At 32.0% G+C, this 25,212-nt stretch overlaps 5 protein-coding genes and 1 long non-coding RNA gene across 8 annotated transcripts; 5 read left to right on the plus strand and 1 right to left on the minus strand.

Moving 5' to 3' along the window:
* Positions 1 to 8: 8 nt before the first annotated feature.
* On the plus strand, positions 9 to 1,429 carry LOC115243656. Its single transcript, XR_003885252.1, has 2 exons — positions 9 to 417; positions 1,295 to 1,429. It is a non-coding gene; the product is annotated as an uncharacterized LOC115243656 (long non-coding RNA).
* A 3,195-nt stretch (positions 1,430 to 4,624) lies between these two features.
* On the plus strand, positions 4,625 to 13,196 carry LOC115243626 (BDNF/NT-3 growth factors receptor-like). The gene is made up of 9 exons (XM_029820760.1): positions 4,625 to 5,620; positions 9,288 to 9,500; positions 9,704 to 9,801; positions 9,911 to 10,051; positions 10,230 to 10,392; positions 10,642 to 10,922; positions 11,222 to 11,395; positions 11,580 to 11,738; positions 11,822 to 13,196. Exons 1-9 carry the CDS (start codon positions 5,563 to 5,565, stop codon positions 12,122 to 12,124), a joined length of 1,590 nt encoding a protein of 529 aa, XP_029676620.1. The 5' UTR covers positions 4,625 to 5,562; the 3' UTR covers positions 12,125 to 13,196.
* Positions 13,197 to 13,320: 124 nt separating this feature from the next.
* LOC115243554 (heat shock factor protein 2-like) lies at positions 13,321 to 15,710 on the plus strand. Its single transcript, XM_029820664.1, has 3 exons — positions 13,321 to 14,049; positions 14,329 to 14,452; positions 15,143 to 15,710. Exons 1-3 carry the CDS (start codon positions 13,603 to 13,605, stop codon positions 15,331 to 15,333), a joined length of 762 nt encoding a protein of 253 aa, XP_029676524.1. The 5' UTR covers positions 13,321 to 13,602; the 3' UTR covers positions 15,334 to 15,710.
* On the minus strand, positions 15,643 to 18,043 carry LOC115243553 (GPN-loop GTPase 1). Its single transcript, XM_029820663.1, has 5 exons — positions 17,866 to 18,043; positions 17,105 to 17,356; positions 16,541 to 16,905; positions 16,199 to 16,428; positions 15,643 to 16,079 (listed from the first exon to the last, which is right to left on the minus strand). Exons 2-5 carry the CDS (start codon positions 17,346 to 17,348, stop codon positions 15,725 to 15,727), a joined length of 1,194 nt encoding a protein of 397 aa, XP_029676523.1. The 5' UTR covers positions 17,349 to 17,356; positions 17,866 to 18,043; the 3' UTR covers positions 15,643 to 15,724.
* Positions 18,044 to 18,373: 330 nt separating this feature from the next.
* On the plus strand, positions 18,374 to 22,351 carry LOC115243372 (probable cleavage and polyadenylation specificity factor subunit 2). Its single transcript, XM_029820309.1, has 10 exons — positions 18,374 to 18,902; positions 18,970 to 19,129; positions 19,221 to 19,572; positions 19,653 to 19,963; positions 20,057 to 20,316; positions 20,392 to 20,577; positions 20,893 to 21,262; positions 21,404 to 21,598; positions 21,682 to 21,819; positions 21,971 to 22,351. Exons 1-10 carry the CDS (start codon positions 18,754 to 18,756, stop codon positions 22,061 to 22,063), a joined length of 2,214 nt encoding a protein of 737 aa, XP_029676169.1. The 5' UTR covers positions 18,374 to 18,753; the 3' UTR covers positions 22,064 to 22,351.
* A 617-nt stretch (positions 22,352 to 22,968) lies between these two features.
* On the plus strand, positions 22,969 to 25,129 carry LOC115243373. Of its 3 annotated transcripts, none has more exons than XM_029820312.1 (2): positions 22,969 to 23,226; positions 23,451 to 25,129. In XM_029820312.1, the coding sequence occupies exon 2, from the start codon at positions 23,573 to 23,575 to the stop codon at positions 24,878 to 24,880; it is 1,308 nt and encodes a 435-aa protein (XP_029676172.1). In that variant the 5' UTR covers positions 22,969 to 23,226; positions 23,451 to 23,572; the 3' UTR covers positions 24,881 to 25,129. The 3 variants fall into 3 exon arrangements, with proteins under 3 accessions (XP_029676172.1, XP_029676170.1, XP_029676171.1); XM_029820310.1 differs by having other exon boundaries at positions 22,970 to 23,128; XM_029820311.1 differs by lacking the exon at positions 22,969 to 23,226 and adding an exon at positions 23,354 to 23,371.
* Positions 25,130 to 25,212: the final 83 nt, after the last annotated feature.

Consider the following 25,212-nt stretch of genomic DNA (forward strand, 5'->3'; position numbering starts at 1 on the left):
CATTGCAATTATATTGCAGCAACATTGCAATGTTGCAAATTGCAATGCAACATTACAAAGACATTGCAGAAATATAGAGCCACAAAGTACCAGCACACTTGTAGCAACATGACATTAATATTTCGGAAATATTGCAAAATTCAATTTTTATATAATTTTAATAATAAAATATTATAATAAAATAATTTTTTGCAATATTTCTACATGAAAGATGTTAACGATAAACAATACTAAATGGTTCATTTTATTAAAACATTTTTCTTAAATTGGCTTATATTGCTGCACTGTATGCTTTGCGCAGCACATGTACGCGTTCGCGATTGTGTGCGTATGTAGTAGGCGCCGGTCTTGCTGCACATATCTGTGATTGTCGTGTATTTCGTGATTCACATTTTTTATTGTTGCGTACGAGAAAAGGTAAGAGCTTTTTGATAATATTATGTTTTATTATAGCGACCTATATATATTATGTATTAATTAATTATAATAGAATAGCATGTCCTAAGGTTAATAACCTATATAACCTTAAAATTATTGAGATCGCAAAAGTAAAAATTATATTTATCTATGATATATGTTCGTATATTTTTTATGTGAATATTTTTTGCTTTCTCTAATTTTCTATTTTGCTGTAGATATGAACTTTAAAATATTTGATAAAAATATTTATGTATATTTGCAGTATGTATATTTTTATGTAAATATGAATTTTAACTCCTATTTTATGTATATTTGCAGTATGTATATTTTTATGTAAATATGAATTTTAACTCCTATTTTATGTATATTTGCAGTATGTATATTTTTATGTAAATATGAATTTTAACTCCTATTTTATGTATATTTGCAGTATGTATATTTTTATGTAAATATGAATTTTAACTCCTATTTTATGTATATTTGCAGTATGTATATTTTTATGTAAATATGAATTTTAACTCCTATTTTATGTATATTTGCAGTATGTATATTTTTATGTAAATATGAATTTTAACTCCTATTTTATGTATATTTGCAGTATGTATATTTTTATGTAAATATGAATTTTAACTCCTATTTTATGTATATTTGCAGTATGTATATTTTTATGTAAATATGAATTTTAACTCCTATTTTATGTATATTTGCAGTATGTATATTTTTATGTAAATATGAATTTTAACTCCTATTTTATGTATATTTGCAGTATGTATATTTTTATGTAAATATGAATTTTAACTCCTATTTTATGTATATTTGCAGTATGTATATTTTTATGTAAATATGAATTTTAACTCCTATTTTATTTTTACAGACATTTAACAAAGGAAAACAATAATGGACAAAATTCAATAAATTATTAGTGGTAATAAAAGCGGCGCGTAAAGCTGAACCATTTTTATATATTTCTCTAATATAAAAAAAAAATATATTTTTATTTCGTGAACATGTTAAGTGCAATAATATGTTATGTGCAATGTTATGTTATTTATAACGTTAACATAAGTACAAATAAAGACATTTAATTACAATGTATCGTCAATAATTACACATTTATATACCCAAAAATAAATATATATACATCATTGCAAATTCATTACATTGCAATGTTGCTATAATATTTTGTTGCAATATTCCTAAAAGCGGACATTTTATCATTGCTGCAATTCCACAGCAATGATGCAGCAACATTTTGCAGTGAATTTGCAAAGTTGCAATATTGCGGTGAAAGATTGCTACAATATGTATGCAATCTTTGTGTGCTGTATGGGTTGTATTCAGAACGAGATTATAATAAAACTAATCATTTCTTTACAGATATTAATACAGATATTAATCATTAATAATCATTTCCTTACAGATATATTTAGTTATATAATTTAAAAGCTTTATCGTATAACAAAAAAATATAATTAATTACTTCTACTTTCTATATAGTACGTAATATCAAATTATTTTCAATCGTTAAGAGAGAATATCCTTTATATCTTTCGTCTAAATTCTTCCGGACCTGTCATCACGATAGTATCGCACGTGTTCATCCTTTGCAGGAGATTCATCCTTACTTCTTGTAGATGATCACTCGTAAAAAATCGCTCTCCGTTCCGCTTCCGATTCCGATTCCACGGAGCATTGTTCCGAGATACAAAAGTTATCCCAGTTGCTTCTTGTCATTTAAGAATCACCCATCTCGCGTGGAAACACAAACAACTCCGGTGTTCGTGCTAGTCGCTTTATTTTTTTAGACCACCCTCTTCTTACGGCCGCCACCATCTGTACGCATGCCGACTTTAAGTCGTTCGGCGACATTGGAACGCAAACGACAATCCGCAATGTTCGACGGGTGTAAGCCACCCTGTGCGCATCCTTCCTTCTTTCCGATACAATTTCAGAGGCAATGTTTTTTCTCTTCGTAATGCTATACAAAAATAGTCCTTATATTTGTTGCAAAATTCTGCGTAACATCGTAAAAAAAGTATTTGTAAATTTATAGATATATGGATTTTATAGATATATGGATAATTGCGTTAATCATTAAAAAAAATGGTAAAGTTATAAAACTTAAAAAATCTTTTAGAAAAGTCTTTTAAAAATTGTATAAAAAAATTTGCTTTCTTTCAATGATAATTTATTATCACACCTTCGTATCCGTCGATTTGAGAATCATCATTAATGAGAGTATAATATCATTGTGTCGTTTGATGTTTTAAAACTGTATGACATCCACAATAAAACCGCACACCATCGAAATAACTACATTAATACATCGGATAAGAATGTGGAGCGGTCGCTTTTGTCAAACAAAAGTCTGACGTATTGCTCGAGAAAATACTTCGGGGAAGAAGAAGGAAAAAAGAAGAGGAACCGACGCTATTCTTGTGTCCAGGTGTGAGCTTGTAACGCCAGTGTAAATATACAACACTTACGCCATTCCGACGAAGGCTCTTCGAAAACTATTAACGTATCTCCCCTCCTGTCCCGCAACCCCCGCCGCACTTTTGTGTTTCGACTCATTTCTCGCCTACTTGGTACGTGTTTTGATCTCTAGAAACTATAAACCACCCGCTTTATTAACGATCAGGATCCCCGACGTCGAAACAGCATTATCCCGTCCCGGGATCGAGAACAGCATCAATCGTACACGCTAATACCGAATGGTGATCCTTCAAAATTATTTCGGTCCGAATCTCATCACAGCTACTACCCACACAGAAATGGTCTCTTATTTCGTAAACAGTCGGCATGATAATGGAACAACATTTCTCTAAAAATATTCCCCTCCTCCCCGTGGAATATATTTTAAAAATAATTTAATAAAACACATTTTAATTAAAAAGATATAATGAATGAAATAAATGCGCTTTCTTTTCTTATTGGTATATGTAAATTGAGCGAATAAAAATCTTATTATTTAGTACCGTGTGATAAAAATTTGATACATTATTGTCCGACTTTTTAGCTGTCAAAAGAAATCTCTATGAAATATTGTAATAATAATGTGTATTATTTTATATTCTCGATATTATATTATTTTTATGGAATATTCTACGACAATTTCGTGTCAATTGAAATCAAAATCGAGTGACCAAATGATTTCTAATAAGCTTTAGCGCAAGCACGCATCGTGTGCATTATGGATGATACGTATTTTTTGAGACACAGACACACACATTCAACACATGCATATAACTTCTGTACAGAAGCTTCATGTTCTCGTGAATCGAGTCGACTTATTTATCATGATCGGAAGCTGAAAAGTCGAGTTGTTCGCTTAAGAGTAAGTAAATGAGAGAAAGAGAGAGAAAGAGAGACAGAGTGAGGGTACCACTTCATTAGGCAATAACGTATCAAGCTCATCATGATAGCATATTAAATTTTTTATTCGCTCAAGTCGCAAGATAAATGGTACACAGACTGATAAAAAAATATGTATTCTTTCATTTGCTACATCCTTTTAATCAGACTGTCTGATTGTAAAAAAAATTATTTTTAACGTATGAATGTGAGAATATAATAATTGCAACAAAAATAAATAAATTTTTTTTTTAAGTCATTACATATTCTCCTATCGCGGTGTATCTGATGATTCAACTTGCTAACTTAAGCAAGTATTATCAAATTCCTGTATTACAGAATACTGATTGCGATATTTATGATCTTGTTGATTACAAAACGATGATTCGGTTTATTTCATTAATCATGACGCATATATACGCTTATATACGCTTCAAATCTAGAAAAAAATAGCAAAATAAATATCTGTGTTTTCTTGGATTAAGAATAAATAATGATAAGCAGTCGTGATAGCGTCAGCGTGTTACAGACAACGCGTACTGATACGATGTACGCGTAACGCGTATTTATTCGCGCAGACAATTTAATTATCATCTCTAGATAAAAGAATCCAATATTTTTTAAAGAAAGAGAAAGTCACTGTCTGAAACGACAATTAATTTTAATATTAAATAATTTAAAAATACTCTTCATGCTTGACAAAAAATAGCAATTACTTCTTCGAATGTTGAAACTGTAGAATCTGAAAAATTTTCCAATTACCGAAATAATGTAACTCAGACTTTCAATGCGATACTTCTTATGTACTTGATAATTTTCATGCCAATGCGTAGGTGGACGTTCCGTACGGGCGTGTCAGGTGCGAGCCAAGACGCAACCAAGGTGAAGACGCACCCTTGCTTAAGAAATTCGGAGGCTTACGACGGGCCAACGTGAATCGTTTTTTAACGATAGCGTAGGTCGAACCGACAAGACGCGATGATGAACCGAGTTAAAATCTCGCGTAAATCCCTGCACGCATGTACCGTATGCACGCACACACATATATACACACACATGGGCTCTGTTTCGTGCGCGTAGCAAAGCGAGGGAGTCTCGAAGAGACGATCTTCAGTTTCGGTTAAGCATTCATCGAAGAGAGAATACATCTCACTCCCGTCTCCACCTACGTCATTCGCCCTAAGTCGTCTCAAGTCACCCCGGGTGTGCACGAGGTTTCGGCTTCCGGCTTAAAGTTTCAACGTCCACCCACACCGTTGCCGATCCTCAGCAGCGTGCTCGAAGGACTTCCGTTTCCCAAACAATATGACCCGTCGTCATTTCGGGAACAACCTCGGTCAGGATCAGCGATGAAAATCTCACGGGGAAGATCGGCGATGAAGATCCGAAAAATTTGAAATCGATGCGCGGATCTAATAAATCGGGCTAAAATAAGAAGAGAACGAAAATGCGAAGGTCGTTCGGTGTCCTATTATGTGTCACGTGATAGTGCGTATGATGTGAGGTGATACGAGTGTTTTATCATGACAGTCGTCCATGACAATCTCTCGGATTTTCGATAAAACCATATTTGTGAAAATATCAAAGATCCAATGGCGTCCGTATTAGGGGCGGTTGTACCAAGGATCTCTCTCGTCGAAGTAATACCGATGCAATTAGCGTGTCGATGGTAATTGACACCTCGTAGCAAAGAAGAGAGAGGAGCAAACGAGTGCAGAGAATTATTTTCTCCGACTGGAGAGGGTGATTTTCGTTCATTCATTGTTTACCTGCACGTATAGACGCGCGATGTACGCACGAAGAGTGCCGAGAAAAAGAGGCCTTTCCTCTCCTGAAACAAGAACAGGTAAGATGTCATTTTACATGTAATTTTATCAATTATTTTCATAATTTTATCAATAGCATGTTGATTTTTTTTCGACAAAAATATCGAGTCAGCAATGTAGATTATTGATATCGGGGATGTGTATGTATGTGTGTGTGTGTAAATTATAATACATATATGTAACGGATTATATTTATTATAATTTTTTTTAAAGAAAAATATATATTTATATATTTATATACATATTTATATATTTATATACATATTTATAAAGATATTATAAATACAGTCCACAGTGTTATAAATTTTAATGCAATGAAATTAATGCTTATAAAGATTTGAAAGTTTGATTTGACGTATTTGATGTGTTTACTTGCGTCAGGAATTCTGAAAGCTTCTCTTGAGAAATCTGAATACACACGGTAGCTTGTTCTTCATCTCATTGGGTTAATAGGTTCGTGGAATAATCAAGAGTCATCTAATTTGTATCAAATTCAATTAAAAGTCTGATACATAAATTACCAAGAATATATTATATTATAAGTAACGATAACGATATGACCACTTCACAAATTATATTTAATGTGAATTGATGAAAGTTATATTGAAGTTTCGTTATTTCAGTTATTTCAGAGAAATTTTAATCAGACTATTTCTATATATATTGTAATTCGATACTTTATTTTAATTTTTAAAATTTAAAATCATTAAATAATCTTTGAATATTTTAAATTTAATATTTTATGTATATTATATTAGATAACGAAAACAGACGTATATGGACTGACACATTTTTCTTTCTCTCTCTCTTTTTCTATATCTATCTCTAACAATATCCTAGCAATATTCCAGGAATAAATGAATCACATAATTTAATGATGAATCGTGATGATTATATCTGTAGAGACCTTTGACTTTTCTTTACGCCTAAAATTCTATTTTGAATTTTATAAATTATTAATCTCAAATACAAATATTGTAATTAGATATTTTATAACACATTGTAAACAGCGTGAAAATTATATAATTCGCAATTAATCATTTAGCTCAATTAAGAAGCTGTTTGCAAATATTAGATAAATATGAATAATTTATCAATTTATCAAGAAAAAAATAAAGAAATTTTATTTATGTTAGCACTAATTTATTTATAATGTTAGTGTATTTTTAGCGTTACGTATATACTTGACTGATGTGCGTGCGTAAATATGTATAACTATACATTTATTATATGTATATATTAAAAAGAAAAATATGTATAAATTTATTACATTAAAAGTAAAATTATATATAAAAAACTAACTAACAAGATTAGAAATCAGAATTGACTAAACTTATCTATATATATTTTGTCTAGCAAACAGATGGTTTTTCTAGAAAGAAATCGGGAATCAACCCTGTTTTTATGCCCTCTGTCGTTATCTGTAATATTGGGTACTTTCGACCTTTCGATAAGTCCGGTTCAAGATGATAACCGCATACGTTCACAATACTACGTTCACACAACACAAAATAGAATATCTTATATATAAACTTTTAATATTTCGTTAAAATTTACATACTAAAATTGTCATTTTGATAATTAAACCAGGTTTATATATCATAAAATAGGTTTTTATATTTGTATAATGTCGCGAGCAAAATAATAAAAAATGTGCTCTATTTGTATAAGCTATTATATTATCACGAAGATCAGTAGAAAGAGCCTGTAATCAGGAAGTGTAAATAGATGACAAAACTTTACTTTTTATTTTATTTCAAACATGAGTTATTTTAACGGAATTTTGATTTTAGATTTAATTACCAAGATATAATTTTAATAACTTTTAATTTCTCTAAACATATTATTTCATATTATATAAGAAGCCTTGTTTCTGATTAAAATAAATAATCTACGCTTTTCGTTTCAGACAGTAGTTGTAAATCGTCCTGTATATAATATTTATTTGTATGTATATATTGTTTCACGACCACCTCGCGATTCATCGTAATCTCTTTCGGTCCCTTCATGAATCGTACGTTTAGGTAGGATGAGGCGTTCGCGCAAATATAATGCCCCGATTGTAGTCTGCAGGCCTAAAGGCTGGATTTGCAAATAAACGCGTCTCGGCACACGTGGTTGCATTGAAGTTTCCAAATTTATCATCAACTAACCATAACAGTAAAAGATAATGTATCAGATTCAATTAGGATCGAATGTCACTATTGTTACTTTTGTACTGTTTGTTACTTTTTCGATTAAATCAAAAGCTATCATAAGTTTAGTAGAATAATGAATTCTAAAACTGTAGCAACAACTGGTACCCTCCTTCAAAAGTATTCCTAAGAAAGGGTAGATTTTATATTTGTTAAGAAAATGCCATACAGTATTAATAACTAAACTGATTAGTCGAGTTCTTACAAATTAGTAAATTATGATGTTGCATTATATCATAATTACTGGAAATGTGTATAAATGCAAAGCATAAACTAAAACAATTCTCTGCTAACTACTTACTACGCGATATTCATGCTATCGAGGGTCAGCCGGGGGAGCCAATAGTGGTTTTCTATGTCGCGCATTAAATGGCAAAGAGCAGAGGTCAGTAATAATGTAATAAACGCGTATAAATGCGAAAATCCCGATATCTGGCGGCGGCATAATTGATTGCGGTGGTAGGAATTAACCCTCAATAAATTGCACGAGCGATCACGTCGCTCGGAATCCCCTTCGAAAGGCACTTTCACCGATGAGGAAGAGGGACCACCGTCTTCCTAGTTGCATCCGCGTGACAAGGTTGCGACGAATCGTGTGTCACACGTGTCAATCCATTATATTTCAGCATTATATGTGCACACGTGCCGCTCGAATGCGGCATCGATCTCGTCGAGAGAAACGGGCGATCTCATAAATATGGGAAATCTCGTAATGGAGATACTTGCAGGCAGGCAAGGAATATACGGGGCGATAATAGGTACACATAGCGAGACTCGTTGTCGGGGAGCGCTGACCGCAGAGATAACGCTTTGACCCGTTACATGCTTCAAGAGTACCAAATGAATGCCTTCACTGTCTCTATCTTTCTGTGCCCAATCCAAATACGTAGCCCTTTTTCTTTCCCCGAGCTGCGCCCTTTACAGTCCGTTTGCGATGGTCCTGCGAATCTCACGGAGGCAATCTCTTTGCCTCCCGGCACGACCGACGCCACAGCGACAAAAGTCCGCCGTCAAATTCCAGCGTTAACTGCTGGAAATCCACGCTGTATCTTAAATTTTCCATTTTTTGAATGACATTTTATTCAAACGCGACTCATCTGAAATATCTGCAATTTTTATTCAAAGACAGAGAAGACATATATTGCAACGTTATGTTCGCTTTATCTTCTATGAAAAGATTGTATAAATTACCAGAGGAAAATCACTTGGTGCAAGGTCAGGGCTGTGAGACGGGTGGTCCAGCATCTGTGTCCTCCAGGATCTTGACATTGATTTCTTTGCTATTGGAATCGATGCCTTGATGCACTAGTGGAATAAATAACTAGATATGTGAAGAATATGTGGGAAAGTAATATGTTACAGTTATATATGAATATATGTATTCTCACATACCACACATGACAGGTCTTGTTATCTTATTTATTGAAATGCCCTCGTAGAGATCCGCCGCAAGGCGTAGAAAATAATGCAAAATAAATAATAATTATTGCAGATTTATCTGTGAACGTATCCAATCAACAGCAGTCAGACGTAATAGCGTCGTCGATCTACGGAAGTTCCGAGATCAAGGCGTGCAAGCATCATCCGTACATCTGCGGAAAGGAGGCGGCCTGTCGCAGCTTCCCGGACAGCACATCGAAATGCGTGTGCCCTCACGACTTGTCGCCACCCACGCCGGATTTAAGATGTCCAAATCGTGTAATCGGTAAAGCTCTGCGCGATTATTATTCGCCAAAACTCCGCTGTAAAAAAAAAAAGAGCAATGCTGTAATTAATAATTTAGAGTAACGATTAATTTGATGAAAACCTAAATAATTACGAAAATATATAATTCATTGTCCATATAGTAAAGATAAAACCAATGTTACAATTTAATACGTCGTAACGTGAGTCAATAATTTTGTGTAGTTCCTCTAACGCCTCGTCCGATACACAACATAATCCCACCAAGTAACAACAATGGCACGAATAGTACGAAGCCCTCCGGGCTTCCGGAGGCTGAGCAGGTATCTTTATTATTGAGTATAATCCCAAAGTTTTATATGCATATGTTTAGGTCTACACAATAATCTCGTTTGACTATTTATAAATATAAGAATGATTTAAATGCGACAGGTGGAAGGATTAAGATACAAGGTACCTGAAATAGTAGGAGCAGCTGTAGCTTTCGTCGCGGTAATAATGCTTTTATTGAGTATTGTATACGGTGTAAGAAGACGGAGTTATAGCATCAAATCTCAAAGAAGTCCTTTAGATGTAAGTCGTTTTTTTTAATAAATATATTTTATTATTTTGAATTAGATTAACTGAAATCAGTTTCTTACTAGCCTAGTGTTTGCATTTATTATTATATTATACATCTTAAAATTAATAACGCGCATTTAATGATCTTTGATAATTATAATAATGTCCCGCTTTTGATGTATCTTATTAGGGGACTCCAATAAATCTGAAAAAAGGATTATTATTAGCGCATAAGTATACGCCTAATCCTCAATATTTCACCTGCACTTCTCCTGGGGTTCTGATTATACAACGGGAGAGCCTCACATTTTTACATGACATCGGCGAAGGATGCTTTGGAAAGGTTTTCAAAGGTACAAAATCATTTAAATTGAGTAAATAAAAATACATAACAGAAAAAAAACTCAAAAAAAATTCATAAAAGTATTCAGTAATCCTTTTTCTTCTTTCTTCAACACTTAGAAATTTAACTTCACAAAATGGATATTCTCCGAATATTAATAATATTTTTTAACTTATTTTTATATATATATATGATTATATAGCTTCATGAATTATTATAAATAACGTCAGAGATATTTCTTAGAATAAAAATTTTACAGGTGAATGGCATAACGGAGACACGAAAGAGATTGTTGCTATAAAAGTCTTAAAAGATACCGCCACGCCCGAAACCGAACAAGACTTTATGCGAGAAGTAGATATTATGTCCACGTTCAGTCATACGAACATCTTGTCCCTAAAGGGAATGGTGCTTCGAGATGCAGCGAATAATCCGTGGATGGTGTTCGAGTATATGCCATACGGTGATCTCGCCGAGGTACTACGGGCCAACTCCCCGCAATTTAGATTGTCGAAACCCGGCGTGCAATCATTAACGAAGGTATCGTAATCGATCACACACGTAATCAATTACGAAATATTTTTATAATACGGCAAAACACGCTAAAGTTCCGCATTTGACGCGAATTTAATTACGTGTTGCTACAGCAATTCTTACATTACGATGCGGTATTCACATGCGATTTATCGTTAATCGCGTTTTTTATATCCGAAACAAACCATTATATGTATCTATTATCGCACACATACACGATATAAAATTTATATTATAAATGCAGTTAGCGCGATTTTTTTTATCTCGACGGAAATAATTCAAAGATAAAATATCATTGCTTATAGAATTCGCTGCATTGGATTTCGATACAAATAGCAGCTGGCATGTCTTATTTGTCGGCGCAAAGATTCGTGCATCGCGATCTGGCGTGTCGAAATTGTCTGGTGGGTTCAGACTTAGTGGTGAAAATCGCTGATTTCGGCATGTCGCGAGATATCTACACCTGCGACTATTACAAGGTACAAATTCATTCAAGTATTATGTAAAATTATAATATAAAAAAAATTCGATACTTTTTCTTCTTTTACATAGAGGAAAGGAGAACTCTTGATGCATCATTTCTCCTTAATCATATCTTTAATGTGAGCGCGTAGTAGCTACATTACATAATTTTAAATCATCACATTTTTTAAATATACTCAGATTGGAGGATCACGTTTGCTACCAGTTCGTTGGATGTCGCCGGAAAGCGTAATGTACGGAAGGTTTACGTTAGAAACTGATGTCTGGAGTTTCGGTGTTGTCCTTTGGGAAGTATTCTCATTCGGGAAGCAACCTTATTACGGTCATAATAACGAAGAGGTCAGAAATGTGCTTCCAATAGCTCTATTAGTCTATTAATTCTATTATAGAGACTCAAACATATTTTTACAACGCACACACAGGTTGTAAAACTCATATTACAAGGCATCATGCTTCTCCCACCGGATGAATGTCCGCCTGTCGTTTGCCAGATAATGAGCGACTGCTGGAAGATGGAACCGCGGGAACGAATCAAGTTTCCCGACATCCTGGATAGGCTGGAGAAGGCGCAGAGCAAATTGATCCAGCAAGGATCATTGCCCAGACCGCCGCAGGGTCCTGTGACAGTTCGTACCCCGGATGTCTTGGATCCAGATGGTTACTTGCTTCCGGCTCCCGCGACTCCTCGCGAATATCTGCAAGCTCTTCCAGCTCTATCCGACTGATAGCGTATTTATTATATAACAATGGAACAATTGTCTTTGAACCGCAATTTTCCAAATGCGCGCGCGAATGCGAAGCAGTAAAATGACAGAGAAATGCGAAATATGACCTAAATTCCTCAGAGAGAAATAAGGATATGTAATACTTCCAGATTATGTGAAGCAATCACAGTGATACCATCAGCTGAGAAGTTATGAATATAAAGCACATGGTCCATTATTATTTGATGGAATAAGTAGCAAATAATATGCCATGCTTATTTGTATAAAAGTTAATCTGTATAAAAACAAAATTTTTATGCGGTAATTCTGCGATAAATTTAATTTTTCACAGCCTTTTCATAAATTTCATACATTGCATATTTTCTCGTAATTAAATCTGCAATCCACATTTTATTTTAAAGGAAATTCCACTTCAAATTGATTTAAAAATTACGAATATTTCAGCATTTCCGCTAAAAAAGTTAACATACTGAACAAATCTTAAACTATAATGGTACAAATAAATGTTGTATCATTAAGCAAGAATCATTATAATAATGATTGTTGTTAATGTCAACAAATGTAAATTATATCTTTTACATCAGGGAAATGTATACGAAAGCTTGTGAATATTAAGGCTTCTGAACGCGTGCGCACTCACGAGATAGTATTAATGTCGTTTATATATATGTTAGAGCTATTTTATTAATATTTTGAAGTGTAATGTTGTAATGCCGTTAATTTGATAAGTCTGCAGAGTAAAATGATAAATAAAACGTTAATGTGAGAATTATTTAATCAAGCATATCGCGTTTATCGGACGGGTGCAATTAAATTGCAATTATGCAAAATATTTGTTGTTTGATTTTTTATACGTCGATTTATTCTTGCTAAATCTTCATTTTAATTGCACTTCCGCGTTTAGAGATGCTATCTTGTGAAGTTTGTAAAATAATTATGTAAATCAAACTTTAAAGAAGCATGGATAGAAAGTATTTTCGATAGTTTATACGATCGTTTCGATACGGTAATTATAATGTAGTATTTTAATTAATTTTTATTAAAAATTTAAGAAAAAGAATTATTGTCACGATAATTATTGTTTTTTTTTTTCGACTCAAATAAAAAAGAATTTTTAGTAACAGTAAAAAAATAGCGATATAAAACACTCTCTCTTTATATAAATACAAAAGTATGGCTAGAATAAAATGGGCATGAAGGAATGCGGAAAAGAGATACGAAAGCATACCGATGAGCTTAATTTAAAAATATGGTAAGTTTTTGGATGTGAAATGGACTGGTTCTGAGCCAGCGAGACTCCGCGATTTTCCGCAGATCATCTCGATTATTGTTGCCGTGATACGTGACGGTCTTTTGTTTCGAAGGTAGCTTGGTTTCGAGAAGAGCGAGATTAGACGACACGGACGAAACGCGACGTTCGAAACATTCTCGATTCGACTCTCCGCATTTCCCATTGCCACCCAACAACTGCGACAAGAATGTTCGAAGAACATTGCGTGCTGCAGTCGATGCGATTCCCGCAGAAGCTCTGGCGAATAGTGAACGAATGCCAGACCGGGGCGATACGATGGGGTGCGAATGGCGATACCGTACTGCTCGATTACAAGAGATTTCAGACAGAGTACTTGGACGCACGCCGGCCCATCTTCAAGACGAGCAACATTACGAGCTTCATTCGGCAGCTGAATCTTTACGGTTTCCGCAAGGTGACCTCCCACAGCCGCGATCCAATTTGCAATTCCTACAACCCGCACGTGCACGAGTTTCTGCATGACAATTTTCGCGCCGATCGTGTCGACCTATTATCCAAGGTATGCCGAAAGACCGGTGGAAAGAACAAATGCTTGCAGTACGAGATTACAAAAAGCGCGGAGGAGAGTCCGCGATTACAGGCGAATTGCGTATCCCGCTTAAAACTGTGTCAGGTACATTTGCCGAATACGAACTGCAACATAAATGCAAAAAAACTAATTCATTTTGATGTCATATAACAAAAATATTCACATGATTCTTTAAATAAATATGATCGATTAATATATGATAAAGGATCAGAATAGATAATGTTAATAAATATTAGTTATTTAAAATTAATTAATATTACTTGAGTTTTTTCAATATTAAATGTGACCTACTTCTTAATAAAAAAAATTAATAAATGTTACAGATATTATATAATTATTATAATTCTCTCTCACTCTCAATAGTTGGCTTTGACTAAAACTTTAGAGCAAATTATTCAAGAATATCGGCGAGAACACGAAAAAAGACCAATTGTAATGCAGAGAGAGGATAATAGTCCGAAAAAAATAACAAACTCCCAAGACACAGGTATAAATACTAAAATTTGGCTTAATTATTTATGCCATAATGTATTATTGTATCATTCAAAAAGTTTATTTGTTCTTTCATTAAATTTTTTGATGAAACTACTATTAATAAAATTTTGTAAAATTATTGTCAACTATAATACATAATTATTGCATTAACAAAATCCATAAAAATATATCAATTTTTTATGAACAAATTGAGAAGCAGAAATATCTTTTAATGTATACAGAAACCAATCTAAATTAATGATCTTTTTTTTTAATATACAAGTTTATGGGAAATTGATCTTAGCTGGTAAAAGAATTTCATTGAAATGGTTCATTCTACTCCATCTTGTCAGACATCATATAAGAACCTTGGCATGGTTCGAGATAAATTTCTTGACACATATCATTTTGCACCTCGAAATTTCAATATATTTAAAATAGACATTAGTAATTATTAATACCAAATAATCTTTTTCCCCTCTCTCTTGAGAATAAATTTACTTTAAAAACATTAACAATGGTTATATACATATTAAATATTATATATTTAAATATTAAATATTAATATTAAATATAAATATATGTGTGTTTTAGATATTTAATATTCAATATTATATATCTAAAACATTTATATAAATGCATTTATATAAATGCAACATTTATATAAATGTTTTAGATATTAATAACTACATACATTTTACAGTTCCTCTTTTATACGAGGTCGAATTTAACAATGTTCCGAATCGAAAATCTGTCCTAGAACGGAATGAAAAATATTCTTCGTTTCTTCCTTCAAACATCAATTCGTCCAAAGGCAAAACAATGTCATTACCTTGGTATATCGCTACGACAGATAAATGCAATCTACATTTTAACATTCCAGACATTCATTGAAATTAACTTGAAACTGCTGGTTTTAATGTTTCCTCTTAAGCAATATTCACATTACTTATGATAAAGTTTCCTAATGTGATATGTATTTTCGATCTGTTAAATTAATTTAATATAATGTGACAATAAAACTAGTTATCACATATACACGCATTAATAAAATATGTAAATGTTTATGTTATAATTTTAAAAGGATTGTAAGATGTTGACAATGTTGACATGTAAAACAAATAAAAAATAGCAAGATCTGTCTTTATGTAAATATAGTCAACATTATCATCATTATCAACAATAAAAATAGAGAGCTTAAAATTTTATTTATTTTATGGTAAATAAGCTAACCATAATTCTTTAATCAAAAAGCATTATATATATATATAAATTACATATAAAATTAAATGGAATCAACATTATCACTTTTTTTACTTGTACTAGGTTCAGATTCCTGATTCTTTCGTTTAATTTGTTCCATTTTATGTCTTTCTAAAAAACTTTTAAATGACTCCACTTCTTTCTTTTCTTCATCTTTATCTTCTTTGTTTTCTGTTCCATCTTCATCTTCGCTTGATTCATTGCATGCATGTTTCAGATAGATCTCAGAGGTCTCACGACTACTGCTAACTGTTGACATTAATGGTACATCTTCTCCCATTGTTTTTTTACCAATCTTTTCTAACTGTTCCTTTTCTGTCTTTTGTCGTTGAGCATCCCTCTCTGTCTTAACTTTTTTCCATGTTTTTCTATAATCACTTTAAAAATAAAACAAGTTATTGTTTATATTGCAAAAAATAAAAGTTATGCAGTATCATTCAATGTAGCATTCAATTGTAACAATATATATATCCTGAAAATATATAGCATTTCTTACATTTCATATTCCTGCACAGCAGCTTCGGTTAGCTTGAGAAATTCGTCAATTCCAGCACCTGTTACTGCAGAAACGCCACAACATTGCAAGTGACCATAAAATTCATCTAGTGCAAGTGCCATACTACGTGTTAAATTGCTGATATAACCACTTTCCATATCAAGTGCTTCTTGAAAGGCTTCAAAATCATGCATCCACTCGATTGCATAACTATGCTCAACAATATCAATCTAAAATAAATTAATCATGCATCAATATTTAGCTGATTATATCCAAATTGTTCAAAAATTAATGTATGATAAGAAAATATATATATCATAAATCTATTATAGTTTTACAAACCTTATTCATGACTACAATAAAGGGTAGTTTGGTTTTATAAAGTATAGAACAAGCATACAACATATTGGACATAAACGTGACGGGATTAACGCTTCTCACAGTATCTACTACATATATTACAATGGTTGGAAATTGAGATGCTAATGCTTCTGTTATGATTGAACCACTGGCTGACCATGTAAAGACCTCAATTTGTCCTGGTGTGTCAAAAATTACATAATTGTGCTCTTCACTAGCTTTGTTAATAAGTTCGATAACTTGATGAAATTTTGTAGTAAAGAGATTTAAACTTGTAACTATACCACCATTTGGACCTAATTTATATTGTTTCATTACTTCTTTGTAATTTACAGTGTCTCTTATATCTGGAAAGAAAAAATAGCTCTCTTTAAATCAAATATTATTAAATACCAAAAGTACAAAATTTTTGTTAGATCAAAAGCATAATGATAAAAACAATATTGAATGCAATATTAAAAGGAATATATATTGAATACTGTCAAATTATTAACTTGCATAGAATATCAAATATGTAAATATAACATTGTATTAAATGACAATTACCTATATTAGCAGGATATGGAACATCTTTACAAGCAGGATCTAAATTAACGACATATGGTTTTCCTACATCATGCAATCTAGAAACAAGTCTGGAAACAAATGATGTTTTTCCAGCACCAGCCATCCCAAGTACAATAATGCATGGTATCTTTTTATCTGTATTTTGACTATCTGTTGTAGATGCAGTATCTGAAGTAACATTTGTCGCTCCTGCAGTATCCAAGTTATCTTTTGCTTCAGACATTTCGAAATCTGGAAATTTTTAATTTTGTATTATATATTTATTATAAATCTTGAATATTTATTTTAGATTAAAGGTTACTTCAATCAAACTCCAATAACTTACTCAGTAATTAACCTAAAGACTAATACCTGTATTTTATTAATATGGATAGAATTATTAATTTTTTGTTATTTGGCATATCAAAAAAGATTACATTAGAAATGAATTATATAATTAGAAATCTTGTAAGCAATTCTATTAGCTAAATTAATCATTGGGGTTTGATGGAAGAGAATGTTTAAATAAAACATTTTTTTCTGTTTATTAGATTTAATTATATTAGTTAATAGTATTATTATTATAGTTCATAGTTAAACATACATATAAAATGTGTAAAAATTATCTATGAACATATATAATCAAATAATATAAAAATATAATTTTATCATAGTTTGAATGCTTTTCTTGTTAGTATACAACTTTGCAAAGTTAATCATATACACTAATTTCTTTATCAAACAAGTCTTAAATAACTTACCTATTTTTTTATAACCTATTTAAAAAAATTTATCGAAAATGATAATTATTCTTTTATGTACGCAGTTACTTTTCAATTAAAGTGATTTGAATCCGTAATAGACGATTAAAAAGACCTCTGGATTCGAAACTGTGGACATCCATGTGTGAATCACTCTACATATAAAACATAAAACACATTGCAGGCAAGTCGGCTTATTTATATGTGCAACGTAAAGCTGGGTTTCTAATCCATGTTCTATATATCGACCAATCCGGACAAAGATTTTTTTGTCCTGATTAGTATCGTTTCTCGAATAACCAATCAACGTGCAATTTCGTTTAGAAAATAGAAATAAATATGTGTAGGTTTTAAGCCCGTATCAGACTACGCATTGAATATTGAAGATTGAAGATTAAAGATTGGAATTTGACTAATCAGAACAAAAGGGACTAAAATTTCTTTATCCTGATTGGTCAAATTTCAATCTTGAATCTTGAATCTCAATCTTCAATGCGTAGTCTGATACGGGCTTTAGACAGTGCTAGCAAAACGCGCGAACAAACCTTACCATCCCGAAAGAGATGTTGAATCAATTTGTGATCAATTTATTTATGCACACATCTCACAAATTTGTATACAAACCTTATGTTTTGATCAGATTGTTCTCTAACATATTATACATTGCTGCAAATTCTGATAAATAATCTGAATACAATAATATTGTAATGAAAATCTAAATGTCACGCAAAAATTTTCATTGTATTTGCTAAAGCTAAAGTACAAGCGATACAAAGTTTATGAAGATTGAAAGAATTGATGATTAGTATATTAGATATTTATAATTTATAACGTAATTTGTACTGCATACTGCTAGATTTATAACACGATAAGGAAAATATTTACAAAATGACATCTATTATAAAACTCCACGCTGTTTCTGGGGCGATGGACGAATCTCCGCCTTGTTACATATTACAAGTTGATGAATTGAGAATATTATTGGATTGTGGATGGGATGAAAACTTTGATCAGGATTTTATAAAAGAATTGAAAAGGTATCTCTTCGCAAAAAAAAAATTGTATGTGTTATTGTAATAAAATATATAATAATTATATTTTCAGACATGTCAATCAAATAGATGCGGTATTACTTTCGTATCCAGATCCATTACATTTAGGTTCGTTACCATATCTGGTAGGTAAATGTGGCCTGAATTGTCCCATATATGCCACCATACCTGTCTACAAAATGGGTCAAATGTTTATGTATGATATGTATCAGGTATGCAACTTTAACATATGAAAGTATAAAAATTTTGATATATTTCAAATTAATTATAAGATAATTTAAAAGTATTGTACTCACATTATAGTCCCGTCACAATATGGAAGATTTTGATTTATTTACTCTGGATGATGTTGATGCTGCATTTGATAAAATTGTACAGCTGAAATACAATCAAAGCATATCAATGAAAGGTAAGGGCTATGGTGTTACATTGACACCTTTGCCAGCAGGACACATGATTGGTGGAACAATTTGGAAAATTGTGAAAGTTGGAGAAGAGGATATAATATATGCTGTTGATTTCAATCATAAAAAAGAACGTCACTTAAATGGTTGTGAATTAGAAAGATTACAAAGACCATCATTATTGATAACAGATGCATTCAATGCTACATATCAGCAAGCTAGACGAAGGACAAGAGATGAGAAGTTGATGAGTAAATTTCATATTTTTTATTGAAATTAAGATATTGATAAATAAATGATATTTTAATAATCTATTTATATTTTTGTTTAGCTAATATCCTGCAAACATTGCGAGGTGGTGGTAATGTATTAGTCAGTGTAGATACTGCGGGCCGTGTACTGGAATTGGCACATATGTTGGATCAACTGTGGCGTAACAAGGAATCAGGATTACTTGCCTACTCGTTAGCCCTTCTTAATAATGTGAGCTATAACGTTGTAGAATTTGCAAAATCGCAAATTGAATGGATGAGTGATAAATTAATGAGGAGCTTTGAAGGTGCACGCAATAATCCATTTCAATTTAAACATTTGCAACTTTGTCACAGTATGGTTGAACTAAACCAAGTTCCAAGTCCAAAGGTAAGAGAATCAAAATTATGCAACTCATGTATATACACACATCTCACATCCTAAATAATTTATTTCAAAGATAATTTTAAATGCTATATTTAGGTGGTTCTTGCAAGCACTCCAGACATGGAGTGTGGATTCTCACGTGAACTATTTCTCCAATGGTGCACTAATCCACAAAATAGCATTATACTAACAAGTAGAACATCTCCTGGTACACTTGCTAGAGATTTAGTGGAAAAAGGAGGAAATCGAAACATTACCCTTGAAGTAAGGAGGCGAGTGAAACTCGAAGGTATTGAACTGGAGGAATATCAGAAAAGAGAAAAGCTAAAGCAAGAGCAAATGAAACAGGAACAAATGTATGTATATATACATCTACCTATCTCATTCAGTTATATTTATATTTTACTTAATTTTGTAATATGTTTTATTAGGGAAACTGCAGACGTTAGTTCCGAATCAGAAGACGAAATAGAAGTTGGTGGTGGAAGAGGAAAACATGATTTACTGGTGAAGCAAGAGAGTAAACCTGGTTTCTTTAAACAAAGTAAAAAGCAATATCCCATGTTTCCATTTGTGGAGGAGAAGATCAAAATAGACGAATATGGAGAAATCATAAAGTAAGAATATTTCTACATGCCACAAAGACATATATTTACTCAACAGCAATATGTAAAATATAGCCAAACCTTCTAAAGCAGTGACATATACACTTAATCTCTCTTTCTGTCAAAAGTCTCTGCATACATCTCTGTGCACAACATTATTTAAATATAAAAAATGCTAGAAGTGAAATTATTTGCATGTATTTATATTTCAACAGTAATTAATAAATACAAAAAATTTCTCTCTATTAATATAATTTGGATAAATATACTTAATTACATGTGTTTTATGAGAATAATCTTTGTTCCCTACTATATTTATTATTACAGACCAGAAGATTATAAGATAGCAGAGGCAGCACCTGAAGTAGAAGATAATAAGGAAAATGTAGAAATGAAGCAGGAAGAAGCCAGTCATCATCCAGAAATAGCCGCCGACATTCCGACAAAATGCGTACAGGTTTCACGTACGATGACTGTTAACGCGGCAGTAACTTACATAGACTTCGAAGGCAGATCAGATGGAGAATCCCTGCAAAAGATTTTAGCGCAGTTAAGACCGAGGAGAGTAGTCTTGGTCAGGGGTTCGCCCAAAGATACAGAGATTTTAGCACAGCAGGCGCAAAGTGCTGGTGCAAGAGTATTTATTCCAGGCAGAGGAGAGACGCTGGACGCCACAACAGAAACACACATTTATCAAGTAATACAATAAGTATACCGTTTTTAAGCATTGACACTAAATAGTGTTAGTGTTATTATAAATTATTCTTTTTCATTTTTCATTTTAATTAATTGTAAAAAGCCAGAGTTTGTCATACAAAATACATTTTTGTTTTTATAGGTGCGTTTGACCGATGCCTTAGTCAGTGGACTGAATTTTTCGAAGGGTAAAGGTGATTCCGAAGTGGCATGGATAGATGCGATGATAACGGCTCGTGATCAAATTTGTCGAGACGCTGTCGCCGATACCGAATCCGAAAACGTAATCAATGAAAGTGACAAAATATTGACTTTGGAACCCTTGCCATTGAACGAAGTGAGATATAGAAGCTGCAAATAAAAAGATATATCGATTAAAAAATATTCCTTATTTGATTTATATTGTTTGCGTTTCCATAGGTTCCGGGTCATCAAACAACATTCGTAAATGAATTGAAACTATCTGATTTTAAACAAGTTTTAAATAAAAGCAATATCCCATCAGAATTTAGTGGAGGAGTGTTGTGGTGTTGTAATAACACTATCGCCGTTCGAAGGGTTTGTTTCATAGTATTATTGTAATAATAGATTTGTCAGCACGTTTCCTGTACTTTTCAATACATTAAATGCAGAAAGTATATGTGATGCCGACAACTCTCATATATAGAATGTATATAATCACATATAAAGAACTTTATATTTATTTTAGCACGAAGCTGGGAAGGTAATATTGGAAGGCTGCATATCTGAAGATTATTATAAAGTACGAGAATTATTGTATGAACAATATGCAATTGTATAGATTCTTATTCAATGTATGTATACATACAAGGAAAGACTGTGTATTTGTAATATATGAATGCTTGTAGGAAAATTTATTCAACATATATTACATTATGCAGTAGCAATTATTGTACGAGTCTTTTATGGATGGAATCACACTTAAAATATACAAAGATTATCCTTATCTTTCTTTTTCTAATTCTTAAATAAATTATTTTTTTACTATGTGATAACAATTTCTGAGGCGAGTACAAGGATGACCTACATTGTATAATGTTTATAGAAATATAAGAAATGTGAATTGATAGAAGATTGTAATTCAGTCAATCTCCTCTTCTATTATTCAATTCCTGCTTTTTTTTTATTTTAAGTCAGCTATTTTTTGTGAACTAGTATTCTCCTCTTACACTACTTTTCCACTTACATTTATCATATCATTATAACTAAATGAATAAAAGTTTATTATTATTACTTGAAAGAGAGAAAAAGAGTCATATAAATCCTTTTTAAGCATATAGAAAAAAATGTAATAATGCATATTGTTACAAATAAAACTGAAATTATTACATTATTAAGTTATTTAAGAGTGCAAATAAGAATGTGCATGCAGACTATAATATGAATTTATAATAAAAATATCAAAATTAATTTTTTATTTGAACTCTTTCTCTCTCTCTCTCTCTCTCTCTCTCTCTCTCTGGAGAAAATTAGAGCGCAAAGGTTTTTTGTATTTTTCTATCAAAGAAAACACGAATGGAAAATAATATGTAACAATTTTTTATTTATACATATATATAACGATTAGAATAAGAGCAATAAAAAAGATAGATTTGGAATGGAGGAAATACTCTCTCCCTTTGAATTCGAAATGTTTAGAATAGACGAAATCGATAGTAAGAAAAATAATATATACTTCGTTTATACATATATATATATACACATATTCGTGTGTTCATATTTCTTTTACGATAGCCAAATTGGTATGTTTCAATCGTTCACGTGACGTGCGCATTGGTGCATGTGCATGGTGCATCTTGCATCACTCAGCATCACTGCACTAGTGTATCTGCAATTTGCTATATGTGTATGTATGAAATCGCATCTTTCTATTTTGTAATTGAATTGGAGTAAATCATTAGAATTATGTACCAACAGAACATCCGTGAATTTATACAAAATAACGTAATAATTCTCTGATTAAAACTTGTAAGAAATTTAGCGCCGAATAAAATATAAACAATTGATTGTGGTTATGAGAACCATCATTGGTGAAAAACAGCGCATGTATCTAGTTAAATGAAAATGATGAAATTACAAACACAGAATAGTTAAACATTCATAATTATATATGCACGTAGCAATGGTTACAAATATGTTATCTAATATCTTTATATTTTCTTTTTCAGAATGTTCTCTAAACATGATTTTATGATAAGGATGATAAAATACAGCATTATATATAAGAAATTTATCTTAGATTCGAGAGATTCCTACAGTATTATATGAGATTAAAATCAACATTGACAGTATGAGGAAATATTATCAGGCTGCTCTAGCTGTAACAGCGGTAATAAGTCTCATATCTCTGCTCATCTACAGACATGAATATAACAGATTAAGGTATGTCTTAGAAGTTTTCAATTATTTTGGTAAGCCTGGGCCAAAAAGAGATGCGAATTGTACGAGTTTCAATCCGATATTTACCACATTCAATGCAAAGTTTGACGAACCGATCCCTTCTTGGCAACGCTTGGAGGACGATCTGTACATATATTCTGCATACAGTATTAACAGTAAAGAGATAGGAGCGATTGGTCTCGGTACTATAAACAGTGTTTCAAACATACAATGTCTCGTCTTCTTCGAGAGTGAGAGTAAACCTATATTGGGAAGTTTTAAATTTATCCCCATTGGTAATGCAATTGTTATGAGTCTAGAAAATTCAAGATACGGAGGGTATCATTTTGTTTGCATGTATACCAGTAATGAGACTCCCACTGGAATAACATTTGTTACAAAGTCTAACAAGTATCTCGATTACGCACCTATCTTTCCAATAAAAGTGCAGCCACGGAGCTTGAGCCACAGTAGAATAGGAGTGTGCGTGATGCAATCATCGATGAAACCGACACAGTCAGCAGATATGATAAGTTTCATCAGCTTCCATGCATTGATTGGAATGGATAATTTTATCATATATGATTCTGGAATTTCAAATGAATTTAATAGTAAGCTAAAAGAAATGGCTAACGATCTGACTTCCTTTTGGAAGTTTACATATACTGTGGTACCATGGAACTTTCCTTTCGCGGAGATCGATCAAAATGTCATAAGAGAAATTCTCGAGACAGATTGTTTATATCGTACGTACAACAATGTCGCTTATGCTATTACTCTTTCATGGAACGAATATGTAGTTTTAAAGTACCATCACGCAATGATCGATCTGATGGCAGATTTCAAACGTACCAAGTTGATAGCTGATCGTTATAAACTAAAAACTGCAACTTTTTGCATGCAGCAAATTGACAATAAACAATATGCCAATTCTACATTAATAGTGTTAAAGAAGACGAAATCCAATATGAACATTTTAGAAGATCATTCTATTTACATACACAAGCCACATGTAACATTGCAAGATACCCATATATATACCAAGGAAATAGGAAAGGATCTGGTTGCTGTAAATCAATATAAATATTGCGATAATTACAAAGGCAGTCGAGAAGTAGAAGACCTTACAATTTTAAGATTCGGCCAAGATATGCAAAACTCATCAATTCTTAGGAAATATCTCGGACTTTATAATGTGCTTGATATAGATATAAAGTGATACAAATTTTGGCATGACTGACATATTAATTTAGCTAATATTTGCACAATCTTGGATAATGTTTCCCATTTGCATACTACTGAATTCATATATATATATATATATATTTCGTAATTATATATAGTCTTTCATATTAGGTGCCTTAATCGTTATATCATAATTATATAACTAGTCATAACATGATCAGCTATTTTAATATTTTGTACATTTCTCAGATTTAAACTACAATAAAATATTCCTTATATTTGTTATTTCCAGTAGTTTCATGTCTTGGTTTTTCTTATATCATGATAATAGTAAAGTTACAACATTCGCAAAATGATAATTTTGTT

This window comes from Formica exsecta, unplaced genomic scaffold (genome assembly GCF_003651465.1).
Source record: "Formica exsecta isolate Colony F162 unplaced genomic scaffold, ASM365146v1 scaffold72, whole genome shotgun sequence".
Classification (NCBI taxonomy): Eukaryota; Metazoa; Arthropoda; class Insecta; order Hymenoptera; family Formicidae; genus Formica; species Formica exsecta.